This window comes from Vespa crabro, chromosome 2 (assembly GCF_910589235.1).
Source record: "Vespa crabro chromosome 2, iyVesCrab1.2, whole genome shotgun sequence".
Taxonomy (NCBI): Eukaryota; Metazoa; Arthropoda; class Insecta; order Hymenoptera; family Vespidae; genus Vespa; species Vespa crabro.
In genome coordinates, this window is record NC_060956.1 from 3,862,900 (window position 1) to 3,877,899 (window position 15,000).

At 30.2% G+C, this 15,000-nt stretch overlaps 1 protein-coding gene across 15 annotated transcripts in view; it reads right to left on the reverse strand.

Moving 5' to 3' along the window:
* LOC124421721 (potassium voltage-gated channel unc-103) overlaps positions 1-15,000 on the reverse strand; it is a 150,116-nt gene that overhangs the window by 865 nt on the left and 134,251 nt on the right. For 7 of the 15 annotated variants that reach the window (XM_046957235.1, XM_046957247.1, XM_046957243.1 and 4 more), the window contains 13 exons: positions 10,635-10,789; positions 10,275-10,395; positions 10,028-10,148; positions 9,565-9,874; positions 8,628-8,964; positions 8,287-8,474; positions 8,008-8,132; positions 7,060-7,155; positions 6,419-6,559; positions 5,970-6,300; positions 4,480-4,584; positions 989-1,228; positions 1-794 (listed from right to left, as the gene is read on the reverse strand). The exon at positions 1-794 is cut by the window's left edge and continues 865 nt beyond it. In XM_046957235.1, the coding sequence (XP_046813191.1) occupies positions 287-794; positions 989-1,228; positions 4,480-4,584; positions 5,970-6,300; positions 6,419-6,559; positions 7,060-7,155; positions 8,008-8,132; positions 8,287-8,474; positions 8,628-8,964; positions 9,565-9,874; positions 10,028-10,148; positions 10,275-10,395; positions 10,635-10,789 (2,778 nt within the window). In that variant the 3' untranslated portion in view covers positions 1-286. Of the gene's footprint in view, positions 795-988; positions 1,229-4,479; positions 4,585-5,420; positions 5,499-5,969; positions 6,301-6,418; positions 6,560-7,059; positions 7,156-8,007; positions 8,133-8,286; positions 8,475-8,627; positions 8,965-9,564; positions 9,875-10,027; positions 10,149-10,274; positions 10,396-10,634; positions 10,790-15,000 lie in introns of all 15 variants that reach the window. The other 8 variants (XM_046957237.1, XM_046957238.1, XM_046957242.1 and 5 more) reach the window with 8 other exon arrangements.

A 15,000-nucleotide genomic window follows, 5' to 3' on the forward strand; every position in this document is an offset into this window, starting at 1 on the left:
ATTCGTTAAAATCCATCTTCGGTGAGAAAAATCGGAAGTAAGTTTCGAGTTAAGGGAACGCGATTCTCTCTTCCTCTCTCTCTCTCTCTTTTACTCTCTTTCTCTCGCTCTATATCTATATCTATCTCTCTCTCTCTCTCTCTCACTCTCTCTATCTCCGTTTATTTATTTCTCTGTTATAACGAGTAAGAAGCTTAAACAGCTTCAGATCCATAACAGCACGTCATCGCCGTCGTCGTCTCTTTATGGTCCAAAATAGTTTACTCATCTTCTAAATTCTTAGCCTTTAACTACCATGATCTTGATCGAGTTCATCCAACGATTCCAGTCTTGCTATTGGTGCCTCGTTTATCGTAAATTCCCACGATATATCTTCGCTGGTTTGTCTCGAAGATTCTTGACGTTGACCCGTTGACCCTTGAACGACGACGCCATCTTGTCCATTACCATTCGTACTACTACCTCCTCCTAATCCTCCTATTCCGCTGGTCGATTGTTGTTGTTGTTGACCTAAACCAATACCGCCTAATCCTAATGCCGTCGTCGTTGTCGTCGTCGTAGGCGTCGTTGTCGTCGTTGCTCCTGGTAATGTCGCCATTACATGTCTAACACCATTTTCCGTTCCCCTTTGTTGTTGATCGTTCGGACAACGATAATTTGAGGATGAATCCTTACGTGAATCACCGCTACGAGGTCTCTGGGAACTTCCACTTCTTGGTTCTTGTACCGAGACAACGCAAGTCCAAGGATCCTCGCCTTCCGGCTCGGATCGTTTGTTGAACGAACTGTACCTACTTCGACACGAAAATACTCGTTCTTTTATTTGTTCATTAAATTCATCATTTATTTTATTTATAATCATTATTCAATTCAATTAGTTTTCCCTTAATTCTCTTAATAATATACATATGTGTATATGAATATATATATATATATATATATATATATATATTTATACATACAGACATACGTATATATTCACACATACCCGCTCCTAAACTCTCCTCTTCTAAATGCCGCAGGCTGGCTGTGCCAAGCGTGTGGCTGATGAGCCTGTTGGGTGGTCGTAGGTACTGCCAAGTCTACCGGCTGACTCTGTGATCTCGTTGGTGCCGCTCTTCCGTTCAATGCTGCCTGAAGGGCAGTCGCCAACGCCGACGTATCCGACGTCATTGTAAGTCTCGATGTTCCCGATGATGTCGACATTGGTTCCCTTGTCGATGGTCTACTGCGAAAGTAACCCGGACAGTCATTTCTTTTTGGTGAATGTGCAATTCTTTTTTTTTTTTCTTTCTATCATTCTTTTTTATTCTTCATCTTTTTTTTTTCAAATAAATAGTAATAAATCTCGTAACCACTAGGGGTAATATGTCAGCGAATAAAGATACTTTAAGCACGTGATTATGTACAATGGGATTTGGTTGGCCACTAAATTCTCTAAAATTATCCAGAGCAGTGTCCCGTGACCACGTGTCTAGCATCTCTCTCTCTCTCTCTCTCTCTCTCTCTCTCTCTCTCTCTCTCTCACTTTCTTCCCGAAATATTCAATCAATCATCGACATCGACATCCGTCTAAATTATACATCATATAAATAAGTACTTATATTAATTATGTACATACACGTGTGTGCTGACAAATGAAAATTATCATGAGATGGGAGAAATCTTTTTTTTTTTTAATTAATGAGCTAAAAAAAAATAATATTAGCCTCGAATTAATAAATCGATCGAATCATTATCGCTTGCATTTATGCATTTATAGTGCTCTATTAAGAATGAATCAATTCAATTCTACGTTTTTATTGCTCTGCGATCAGTCGTGTGTGTATATATATACATACATACATATATATATATATATATATATATATATATATATATATATATATATAATAATTATGTATAACAATTTGATGCAGCATCTCAAAAATTTGATACGTTTCTCAAAGACTAACTAATATTAACTACTAAAGGGGAAGGACATATTCTAAAATATAATGTTTTAAGCGTTTTTTTAAATAAATAAAATACATACTCCACTGTCATTGGTAAAGCACTTTTGTTTTCACGTTTTGTTGTGAATATTGTGTACGTATATATATATATAAACAAGTTGATTATAAATTAAGGGTAATTTCAATATCTACTTTGGTAATAGCAACAGATAAAAAAAAAAATATATATATATATATTAAAAAGAGTTTTACGATTTATGAAAAGTATCAAATATTTGAAAAGTACGAAATAAAACATTCGATATAAATGAATCTTTCGTTTCGTATTATTAATATATTTGATCCATAAAATCATGAAACTTCCTTAATACATTTTTTTTTCTTTTATTGCTTACTAACAAACGATATATTCAACCTACCCTTAATTTATAATCAATATATATATATATATATATACATATATGCAAATATATATACGTACATAATATACACGTAATTACGTACATACATATGTGCTAGAAACGAAGGAAAGTGGAGATAAGGATAAATAAATAAATAAATAAACAAAATAATAAATAAAAAAGTAAACAAACAAATAAATAAATAAATAAATAAATACAAATGAAAAGGAGTCGCGTGTAAATCTAGCCAATTATTCTTTTCTTTTTCTTTTTCTTTCTTTTTTATTAAAATTGATCATTTCATCTCCATCGATCTCCCCTAAATATAGCTATCATCATCATAATCAATGTTTTTCAACGTTAAAATGTGTGTCTGTTTTTTTTCTTTTTTTTTTTCTTTTTTTTTTTTTTAATCTTTTTCTTTTTCTTCGATTTTTTTCTTCTCTTATTTCTCGAAGAAATTTCGAAAATTAAGGAAGAATCTGCTTGGCAAATAAAAATGGTGTGCAGTTAATCAGTCCCATGCATGGTATCATAATATATATTACTTATTACACTAATATCAATATTACTTTTTCATTGTTACGTGATGGACTTTGAGTAAGCGTAATAATGGACGTAGAAAGAAATAAAGGAAATAATATAAAATAAATGTATCATGAAAAAATAACTCGGCTCGACGATTATGTTGAAGCAAGCGAAGATGAGATAAGCATTATCATCGAAAGTAAGATGTGATTTTAACGAAATATTCTTTTATGCGTCTGGATAAAGAAGATAGTAAGTACATACTTGATCTCTCTATCTCTCTACCTCTTTCTATCTCTATCTCTATCTCTTTCTATCTCTCTATCTCTTTCTATCTCTTTCTATCTCTCTCTCTCTCTCTCTCTCTCTCTCTCTCTCTCTCTATCTATCTCTCTATTTCTATCACTTTATTTTTATTTCTTTTTTTATTTTTTAAAACTCGCGACCGATCTAACGTATTTATTGAAAAATTTATTTGTATTCGCGTTTTATCACGATACTCGTATATCCGTCGAGCCAAGAATAAAAATCGTTGTTGTTGTTGTTGTTGTTGTTGTTGTTGTTGCTGTTGTCGTTGTTGCTGTTGTTGTTGTTGTCGTTGCTGTTGTTATCTGTCCGAAAGATTATCTCGTTGCCAATGTTCAAGAAAGAAAGGAGCAAAAAAAAAAAGAAAAAGAAAAGAAAGAAAGAATAAAAGAAAGAAAAATAAATAAATAGATAAAACACGTGTATAAGAATATTTTTACAAAGTGCGAACGTTGCCAAAGAACGATTAAAATTTTTGAAAGTAAACGCGAGATAAAAATTATTTAGAAAACTTAAAACGTTACGTCGATCAACGTAAAAATGTATATTTATGTAATATGTATACATATACAATATGTCAGATTTAAGTGCATACGAGCGATTATTTCCTTGAAAATTTTCTTTTGAAATCCATTAAAAATCCACAAAAAAAAAAAAAAGAAAAGAAAAAAACAGTGAGAAAAGAAATGCTTCTAACGAATGTTATGTGGTATCAAGAGGGATACATCGCAATAATGATTATTCTAATTTTTTTGAAGAGCTCCGTCAAAGTCAATGTGTTTACGTAAACTAATTATAATCTTTATGTATCCCTCATTTACGCATTACAAAATTTATTTCGCAACATTTTTTTTCTTTTCTCCTTTTCTTTACATTTTTAATACTTAAGAAAATAATCGTGCGTGTACATTTAAATCGGACGTATCGGATATATATATATATATATATATATATATATATATATACAATATACAATATATACATATACATATACATATACATATACATATACATATACATATACATATATATATATATATATATATATATATGATTTGATTTGTTTTGGTTTAAAATGTTGGAAAAACGGATCCCAAAGTAAATTTAATGCCGGAAGATATGCGGTAAAAAAAAGAGAAGAAAAACAAAAAGAAAAAAGGAAAAATAAAGAAATGAAAAAAACAAAGGAAAAAAAAAAAAAAAGAAAAAAGAAATTTATAGGAGCACAAGAAGAAGCCCGTATCAGAGACGTTATGTACACAAATGAAAGAAATTCCCGTAATACCCACACAAGTTTTCCGTGTCGAAAGTCTCCTACACCATCGGCAGTTTTTAAGATACGTTGCTTGTTTCTCCAAATCCAAAAAGTCGAAATCCTTCGTGAAACGCTAGAACTGCGAATATATGTGTTTGCATGTGTGAAATTGTTGTTTGGCAAAACAAAGCGAGATGTTTTATTATTATGCGGAGACTATGTTGTTATCATTTAAGCCTATCAGTCAATTTTTTTTTTTGCAACTTTTGTCAATAAGCTCAATCACTATGCAATTCAACTGATATTTATATATATATATATATATATTTTTTTTTTATTACTATTATTAATCAAAATACGTATTTTATATATATATATATATATATACATATATATATATTATTTTTTATTATTATTATCAATGAAAATGTTCGTATGTAGCGGTGACAAGAATCAAATGAAAATTAATGAAATGAATGCTTGTGAATTTTGAAGAGAAAAAGAAAAGGAAATTAAAGAAAAGGAAAAGAAATGATGAGAAAAGAAAATTTGAGCCGTTCTAAGTCTAGTTGGAAATCTAGATTGAAAGAATACGATTTAAAACGCATCGTTTCCTTCGATAATATCAATGTCGCACGTTTAATTATGAAAATAGAAAAGAAGGGATAAATGGAAACAATGTCTTGTTTTTTTCTTTTTTCTTTTTCTCTTTCCTTCTTTTTGTTTTCTTTTCTGTTTTCTTTTTTCTTCTTCTTTTTTTCTTTTGCTATTCTTTTTTGTTCCTTTTTTTTTTTTTCGTCTTTACTTTTCTTCTTGTCGTACCTTTCCAATCCGCCAAAGGCATGATAAAAAATTTATTAATAACTTCTAAGATTAAAATCATTACGTATCCTTGATCAATCCAATAATTCTTTCAATCGACTTGCGCAACACTGCTCTGAAGGGGGTTTGAAAGAAGAGTATGAGTATGGTCACCTTCGGAACTTGTCCAATTTTTCCAAAATAAAAGACGCCGAAATCAAATGCAACTGATCCAGGGATTTCGAAAGAAAGCTTTTCAAGAATAAAAAATATATCGATTACTTCCTGGGTAAAAAAGAATACAGAGAGTGACTACTGAGAAAATATATCCTGATGATCTACTTAATCATCTTTATAAATTTCCCTTCTAAAGGGATTAATTTATTCTAATAATAATAATAATAATAATAATAATAATAATCATAATAATAATAATAATAATAACAACAACAATAATAATAATAATAATAATCATAATAATAATAATAATAATTAATAATTAATAATAATAATAATAATAATAATAATAATAATGATAATAATAATCTAATAATAGGGTGGACATAAATATGACGGATTATAAAAAACGTTCAAGAATAATTATCGGTCGCGCGACAAGGGTTTTTTTTTCTTTTTCTTTTGTTGTTCTTCCACCTACTCCTCCCTTCCACCTTACCACCCCCGGCCCACCCAATTTAATCTCTCGAATGATCTTTATTTTACCTAAATAATCCATGAGACGTGCTTGGTTGGATCTTTCCATTTCCATTATTCGAAATGGCTGGAGTTGTTGGTGGTTGGGGCTCGCTGGCTGATCTTTGAACGAGTGCCGGTGGTCTACCAGTTTGTCTACCAGAACCTGCTGGTGCAGTCCCAGGCATCATTTCTATGCTAGAACTCTCCCTTGAGGAATTAAGAGTCTGTTGGAGCAACGTCAATATCAATCTTATATCCCCCGTCATTGAGTGTTCCAATGACGTCACTTGCTTCGACAATTGATCTATCCTAGCATTTATTTCTTCAATAGGTCGTCCAGGTCCACTTTGAAAGTCTCCTTAAATCGTAGAAAAAAAGAATTTTAATATTTATATATATATATATATATATATGTGCTCAAACGAGAACGTAGATCATGTTATAATTATATCAAGATATTAGCCATTGATAGATACCATGAGAATGAGGATGTTGTGGCGGTGATGGAGTTGTATAATGACTGGATGTAGTAGACGTTGGATGTATAGCATTTTGACTGAGGCAGCTTTCACCGGTGGCAGAACTTCTACGTGTTTGTTTTGTCAATGGCGTTGTCACTGATACAAAATAAAATAATTTATATGTTAGGAATTACATCGCGTTTATATTATAGGATATTTTATATCTTACGATAATGTACAATGATAATGTATATACAATGATCGCCGTTTAAGATATATTACAACTAAATGCTCTAAACGACAAAGCTATGATTGTAACTTCACGTTAGAAAGTGGAATCGATCCATAAACTTATTTTATATACTCTCGTAATGATGTCTCCCAACTTGAAGTCTGGATTCCGTATAATAATAATAATAATAATAATAATAATAATAATAATAATAATAATAATAATAATAATAATAATTTTCTAATCTGTATCTCTCTCTCTCTCTCCCTCTCCCTCTCTCTCTCTCTCTCTTTTTCTCTTTTTCTCTTTCTCTCTCTCTCTTTCTCTAATGATATAGGTATCATAAACACATAACGGTGCGCGAGCTTACTGACCCAATGATCTCAGCTTAAAAGAGGGATTCTACTTGCGATAAAAAACTTACTCTGTTTGGCGAGGTAATCATGACTCGTTAGAGGCTGCAGATGAATCTTGTGCTGTCGTAGGTCCGGTATACTGCGCTTGAGATGGGTTAGCATGCCTGAACAACCATGTTTTCAAGGTGTTAACGAACTCGGGAAAAAAAACCAAACGCAACCGCAAAGCGTAACACACCTCGTTTCACTTACAAAGTAAAACTCTTACAAGCAAGAAGAAGGAAAATAGAGAGGGCGGCCAGAGGGTGGGGGCGGGCGGGCGGGCGTTCGGGCGGGGCGGGGGCTATATAAATGTTTCGTTATAATTGTTTCGATAATGTAAAATCGAAACATCGTATAATATTTCCAGCTGAGAAAGAGTCAAATGTACTTTCGAACAAATCTACCAGGGATGTGAATGAAAGAAAAAAAAAAAAGAAAAAAAAAAATATATATATATATATATATATATATATATATATATATATATATAAAGTAAAGAAAAAAAAAAGAAAAGAAAGAAAAAAAAATGAAAACGCTTAAGATATTTATCTTCAAGAAAGATCCCACTTTCAATAGTTCGAATATTAACAAAAATAAAAATCTTCGCACGCATTTTTTCTAACCCTTCTTTAATTTGTGTCATCACGCGCAAGACATAATGTAATACAATATCAAGAAGAAGAAGAAGAAGAAGAAGAAGAAGAAAAAGAAAATAAAAAAGAAAGGAAGAAAAAAGAACGAGATGTTCTGATAATGAAGAGAGATAAAAAGAAAAAAAGAAAAAGAAGAAGAAAAAAAATAGGCGGATCGAGAGATGATAATATCCGTATCGATCGAGGGGGGATCTATTATCGTGCAGTAAACCACATTCCTCAAACAGTAAGAAAAAGACAGGCACGAAAATTGAAAGGTCGATTCTGAATAATAAAATACTTAATGGGATATATTATTAAAGATGAGATTGATTTGCTCACCGGTAATAGAATTCAATGTTGAACTCCTTTGCTTCGGTTCATCGAATTCCAAATTTAATGGCGTAACATCTTGACCAGCTTTGTCGGTACTAAATTCTAATATACCGTGGCCGCTACTTTTGTCGCTGTAAATATTAATTTTACATTTAATAGATATGCGACATTTCGATGTGAGTGATATAAATGAATTAAAGAAGAAAAAAGAGAGAGAGAGAGAGAGAGAGAGAAGAAGAAGAAGAAAAAAGAAGGAAAAAGTGAGAAGATAGAAAGGATAATTACTAGTCTTCTTGATCGTCCTGCAAGGAATCTTGTCGACCGGTAGGGATAAGATTGGTGCCAGGACCTCCTCCAGGTCCTCGACGGTATCTTGGTGGACGGAAGGCGAATCTCCTGGCGTCGACGTCGACGTCGGTTGGAGTGCTGACAGGAAACCTTGCTGACATTGGATCAACACCGGCTTGTTCTTCCTATCAAATGAATAATTTCATATTTCAATAGATTGAAGGATCTCTCTTCGCGGTTTGATTTAAAAAAAAAAAGAAGAAAAAAACAAAAAAAAAGAAAATGAAATAAAAAATTAGAAATAATAAACATCTCAACTATGGGTGTATAAAACTTACATCTCGCATATTGAATGTAATCTCTAGATTTTGACTGAAGTGATTTGAAAATTCAGGATAAAGTGCCAAAACGTCGAGTAAATCGTCTCTGTGAATCTTATGAAGATCGCAATAGGTCAAAGCACGAACGTTGCACGAGGATTTTCCAACTGTTGGATAAATACAAGGATTTTCACCAAAAATGTCGTCCTTCCCGAGTATGGCCATTACGATGTCGTCCTTTAAAATTTCTATACTTCCACGTGATATAAAGTAAAGGGACGTCAAGACGTCTCCGCGATGGACCAATGTGTCACCCGGTGGTGCATGCGTAGTTTTGAATTTTAAAGACAATGCCCTGCGTAAAGAATTAAATTAAAAAGAGAAAAAAAATTATTATTATTATTATTATTATTATTATTTTTCTTTGTTTTTTTTTTTTCGTTAAAAATTAGAAATTATTTCTCTTTTGATCGATATATCGAACCGTTCACAAGGCGAATCGATTAATTTCACTTTTTGAATTATTTTAAATTCAAGCGTCAAAGAGCTTGACGATTGTAATCAACTTTTTATATTCATAATAAATTTCCCTAATCTTCAAGTAGATTATTCGATATAATTAAAAGAGAAAATTTTTTTAGACTATCGAATGAAAAAAAAAAAAAAAAAAAAAAAAAGAAAAATTTATTATCAGAAATCAATCTTATTAATTCCATTCTCTAATGTAAATCATTACAATAATTCATCATTCAAATGTACCAACAAGACCTTTCTTCATACATTCTACAATGTTTATTCGAATTTATATTTTAAATGGAAATTATAAAAAGTAATTTATATTATTTTATCGCATTTCTTCAGTTTCGATTTATTTTTCCTTATTTTCTTTTTGAGAGTCAATCGATTTGGCAAATGAACGATTCATATATTCGTCGTGATTAAATTTATTATATACCTTAAACAACCTGGACTGGCACCCTCGAAGGCTCTACAATTGTTTAACAGATTTCTATTGAGATGAAGACAAATGTCAGCCTGAAGGCACTCGGGGAATCCTTTGAGTACGCTGTTCATATCAATCCCGTTGGTATAAGTCCAGGCATGTTGAAAATATTCTTCCAAACGTTGTCGAAGTGGATTTGGTATTTGATGGAATCTTATGAATTCTCTAACCCTGAGCATTTGCGTATGATATCTTGCTGTACCACTGTACAATCTTTGTATGATCGCCGATACATTGCCAAAGATACTGGCGTACATTAGAGCTAAACAAAAAAAAAAAAAAAAAAAAAAAAAAACAAGATAAAAAAAAGAAAGAGAGAAAAAAAAATGGAAAAAGATTATTCAGCTAAACAACGTTACATTATATTCGTAATAATATTGTAACGTTTTATTCGATTGAAATTTCATATACTTACATCCTATCAGCATAACGATAATAGTAAATATTTTTTCAGCGTCCGTATTGGGTGCAACATTACCAAAACCGACGGACGTTAAACTGCTGAATGTGAAGTAGAGTGCTGTTATATAACGACTCTGAAAAAGTAACGAAAGAAAATGTTAATAATGACAATGAAATAAATGAAAATTTTCTCTATGAGGATCGTATAGAGATTTTCTTTTCTTTTTTATTTATTTATTTATTTATTTATTTTTCTTTACCTTTATACTCGGTCCACCTGTATTGTTGTGAAAATAAAATTGATGAGTGTCGTTGGCTAGGATATCCAACCAACCGACTTTACTCTTCAAGGTCGGTCTTTCCGCATTTCCTATGGCATACCTTTTGGGCGAGGGGGAAGAAGAAAAGGAAAGAAAAAACAAAATTGATCAATTTATTTTTATCAATTATTAATATAAAACAATTTGTATCGTCTTTCGTATCTCTGAATAATGTAAAAAGGTTTTCATTATTTTTCTTTTTTTTTTGGCAGGAGTGGCGGATGGGTAAGAGGGAGGGAGAAATTCTTTTTCTTTTTATTTATTTATTTTTTTTTTTTTCTTTTTTGTTTTCTAACTCACCATATACAGGCCATCCAATGTGCAATGAGCGCGAAACTGGCCATTAAAAGGAGCAAAACCGCGGCTCCGTATTCGCTGTATCTGTCGATTTTTCTGGCCACCCTAACCAAGCGTAGAAGACGTGCGGTCTTGAGAAGTCCGATCAAGGTCGTCGTCTGAAAAGAACGCGTCATTTTGTCCATCTAACACGGCTGACCGACCATTTCAATTATATCGTTTTCTTTTCTATTTCTGTTCTTTCTCTCCCTCTATCCTTTTATTTTTCTTTCTCTTTTTCTCTCTTTTTCCTTTTTCTCTTTTTGTTTTCTTTTTTTTTTTTTTGGCTTTTTCTCCTTATCTACCTACCGATCGATAGAGCGAACGTTGAAGAAGTGAACGTTCAATAGCTCGAGAGCAATGAAATTAATTGATTAATTAATAAATAATTAAGTAAAATTACAAAAAAAAAAAAAAAGAAGAATAATCATATTCGATCGAGGTAATAAATACACTATAATAATTTTAATTAAATATCCAATGAAACGTTCGATCTAAAAGGGAATTTAATATTATTAAAAAAAAAAAAAAACTCGATCGGGAGATATAAATCCTGCAAATTTTTCTTCTTCTTCGTCTTTTTCTTCTTTTACTTTTACTTTCACTTTTTCTTTTCTTTTCTTATTTTTTTTTTTTTCTTTCTTTCTTTTTTTCTCTTTATATTCATGGATAATAATACCGAGTATTCATAGAAAGTTATCGAGTACTGTACGAGATGAACGATGTTCAATATTTCAATGTAAGTAACGTTATAGAGATTACGACAAGAAATGTCAAAGTTCGTCCTCATCTTTCTAACATTTTCTTTTTTTTTTTTTTTTATCTTTTTTCCTTCCTTTCGTCTCTTTTTTATTCTTCCTATCTCTCTCTCTCTCTCTCCTTTCTCATTCCCTAGCCAATTTCACTTCTATATTTTATGGAGTAAGATGAATTCTATTCGCGTTGCCATTACCTCGATCGTTACTCGGTTGCGATATATTTATGTAATATATCCATGTATATCGCACCGACCTATATATAATATACATATATATATATATATATATATATATATATATATATATATATATATATGTAATAAAGTCGTTCTTTATACATATACGTTATTACATTTACTAAATGATATATTCTTTCGTAGTAGTAAAGAAAAAAAAAGAAAAAAAAAAGAAAAAAAAAAACAAAGAAGAGAAAGAAGAAATAAAAATAAAAAAGAAATTTATGTCGAGCGATTGTAACGTTCCAACTTTTTGTTTTCTTTTCTTTTTTTTTCCTCCTTTTTTCTTTTTCTTCTTAGAAAATTACTTTGTCTATCGACATTAATTTTTGACATGATAAATGCTATTATAGGGCAGTGGGCGAGCGGGGCGGGCCGTGAGAAGAAGAAAAGAAAGAAGAAAAAAAAGAAGAAGAAGAAGAAGAAGAATGATGAAAATAAATTAGAGGTCTTTATTACATGCTCCCTCTTTTATTCCTTACCTGTGATAGATCGATACAAAACTCCTAGGGGCAACTTCCGAATCGAAGAGTTTTCAATAGAAATTCAAATTATCGTAATATATACATCTACCTTATTCTGATTGACAATGATAAAGATAGATAGATTGATCGATCGATCGATCTATTTATCGATCTTTCGAGATCAATCACGGGATCGATCAATAGTAATTGTGAAATTTCATTTACTAATTTATTCTCGAGTAATGTCAAATTTTCTTTTTTTTTTTTTTTTTTTTTTTTTTTATTGTCGCGTTCAAATTTTCACGAACTACGACGTAAGTGTAGTACCATCACAATTTATCGATATGGACGAGTCACGTGACGTAACAAGCCAAATTCGAAATAATTCTTTGGCAGTGGATTTTTTTTTTTAACCGTTTAAACACATGTATATATTTCTCGCACACAAACGACCTGTGCGCATATATATATATATAAATACAAATCACACATACACATATATATATATACATACATATATATATATATATGTGTGTGCTTGTGTGAATATGTATGTGTACGTTCGAAGAAGTATAAAATCGATTTAAATTTTTCTCTTAATAAGAAAGATTTTTTTTTTTTTATTTTCAGCGCATGCAAATCCATAATATATTTGCTCGACATATACATATGGACAAATATACAAATATGTATATACACAAGGCAAATTATTATACGTAATTGGAAAGACGAAGCGTTCAAGCGACACAAGTAACACAATTTTATATATATACATATATATTATAATATATATATATATATAGTCGTGTATAATACAATACACAAAGTATTCTTCAATGTATACGTAGTATATATAAACGAAACGCATGCTTATTTCATTACTTCGTGATTAATAGATTTGATGTAAGGTTAAAGTCATTTTTTATTTTTGTTTTTTGTTTTTATGTCTAATTAAAAAAAAAAAAAGAAAAAAAAAAAAGAAGAAGAAAAAGAAATTTCATATTGCATAAACATTGAACAAATTGCACGCGTTTCGGATTCCACTTATACATGAACTGATTATATGTACATAAATCGTAGTATATAATATTTATACAGATAGTTCTTAGATCAAAGATATTTCAACATTATTAAAGAATATATATATATATATATATATATATATATATATATATATACGAAAAAAAAATCAAATTTTTTGTTTTGGAAACACAGTTCAATACGTTTAAATTGATCAAAAATGCAAATCTTTATCAAATAAAATTAATTCATTCATTTATTTTAAACATATATACATACATATCTAAATATATATATATATATATATATATATATATATCTAAATATATATATATATATATATATATATATATATATAACAAGCAAGAACTATCTATATATGTAATATAATACCACAAATGTAATATTCAGCATAATTACAAACGTGTCAATGGATCGAAAGAATCAGAATTAGGATTGGGATTAGGAAGGATGGATCGATCGGTATTAGATTCATTGGATCAATTTTACAAACGGGGTTTTTTTTTTGTTTTTGTTTTTGTACAGCTTGCAACGAAAGCATAAGAGAATTGGAAGAATTACGAAAAAAAGCTCGATAACGTAGGAACGTAATCGACGTAGTCTTGAAACGTTGAAAAAATAAAAAAAAAAAAACAAAAAAAAAAAGAAACAGGGGGAAAAAATAGAGGGAAGAAAAAATAAAAAAAAAAAAAAAAAAAAGAAGAAAAACAAAAGAGAGATATCCAGAGAAAATACGGCAAAAGCTTACGTACGATCGTTTCAAAATCCCGCTGTTAAATTATCCTATTGGATGCTTTGTTTCTCTATTTTGGCCCTCTGCGTCTCTTCTGTGTCTTTGGTGTAAAATACGTCTCTTCGTGTGCTTGTGTACGCGCGCGCACGTGCGCTATTATACGCATAGTTCTTGTGTACGTTCGCACGGACGATTATAACGAAAATATAAGAAAGAAAGAAAGAGAGAGATAGAAACAAAGAAAGAAAGAAAGAAAGAAAAAGATAGATAGATAGAGAGAGAGAGAGAGAGAGAGAGAGAGAGAGAGAGAGGAAAAAACGACCCTATAAATATTTAGTTTCTTAATTACGAGCATTTCGTCACTCAAATAATTTAAATAGATATTCTCGAAATTAGATAAAAAATAAAAAGAATGTTAATATTACTTTCTTCCAATGTATTCATTAATTGTTTTATTCTTGTTACCGTAAAGATGTAAGTGTTCCGTTATCGTTAATCGAATTTATCGCGCGTAATATTTAAAACGCGGATTAGAAAATGAAGAAGAAGAAAGAAAAAAATAAATAAATAAATAAACAAATAAATAAATAAACAGAGAACGTGCATCGCAAAGAAAAATAATTTCCATTCGTTAAGCGTGCGATAATGCGTGCCCGTGATATAATAGATATAATTTTAATTAATTAATTTGGATAGTATCGATCGATGATAAGAAACGATGGATGGATGCATCGAAACGCTCGTAAAGAATCTTTAAAACAATTCTGCAACCCCTAATTAAGCGATTAGAATGTTTAATATATATCTATATTTATTTATTTATTTATTTATTTATTTATTTATTTATTTTTATTTTTATATATATATATTTTTTTTTATTATTAATACTTAACACTGTATATTTATATAGTTTTTGAAAAAGGACATATAGAAAAAAGAAGAGAATTTTTTTTTTAACTTATCGTGTTATATTATAAAAATTTGCAAAAGCTGAGATATAGAAAAAATAAAAACAAAGAAGTATATATATATATATATAACAATAATAAAGGTATAAATAAATAAATAAAAATAAGAATGATAAATCAAACGATCTAA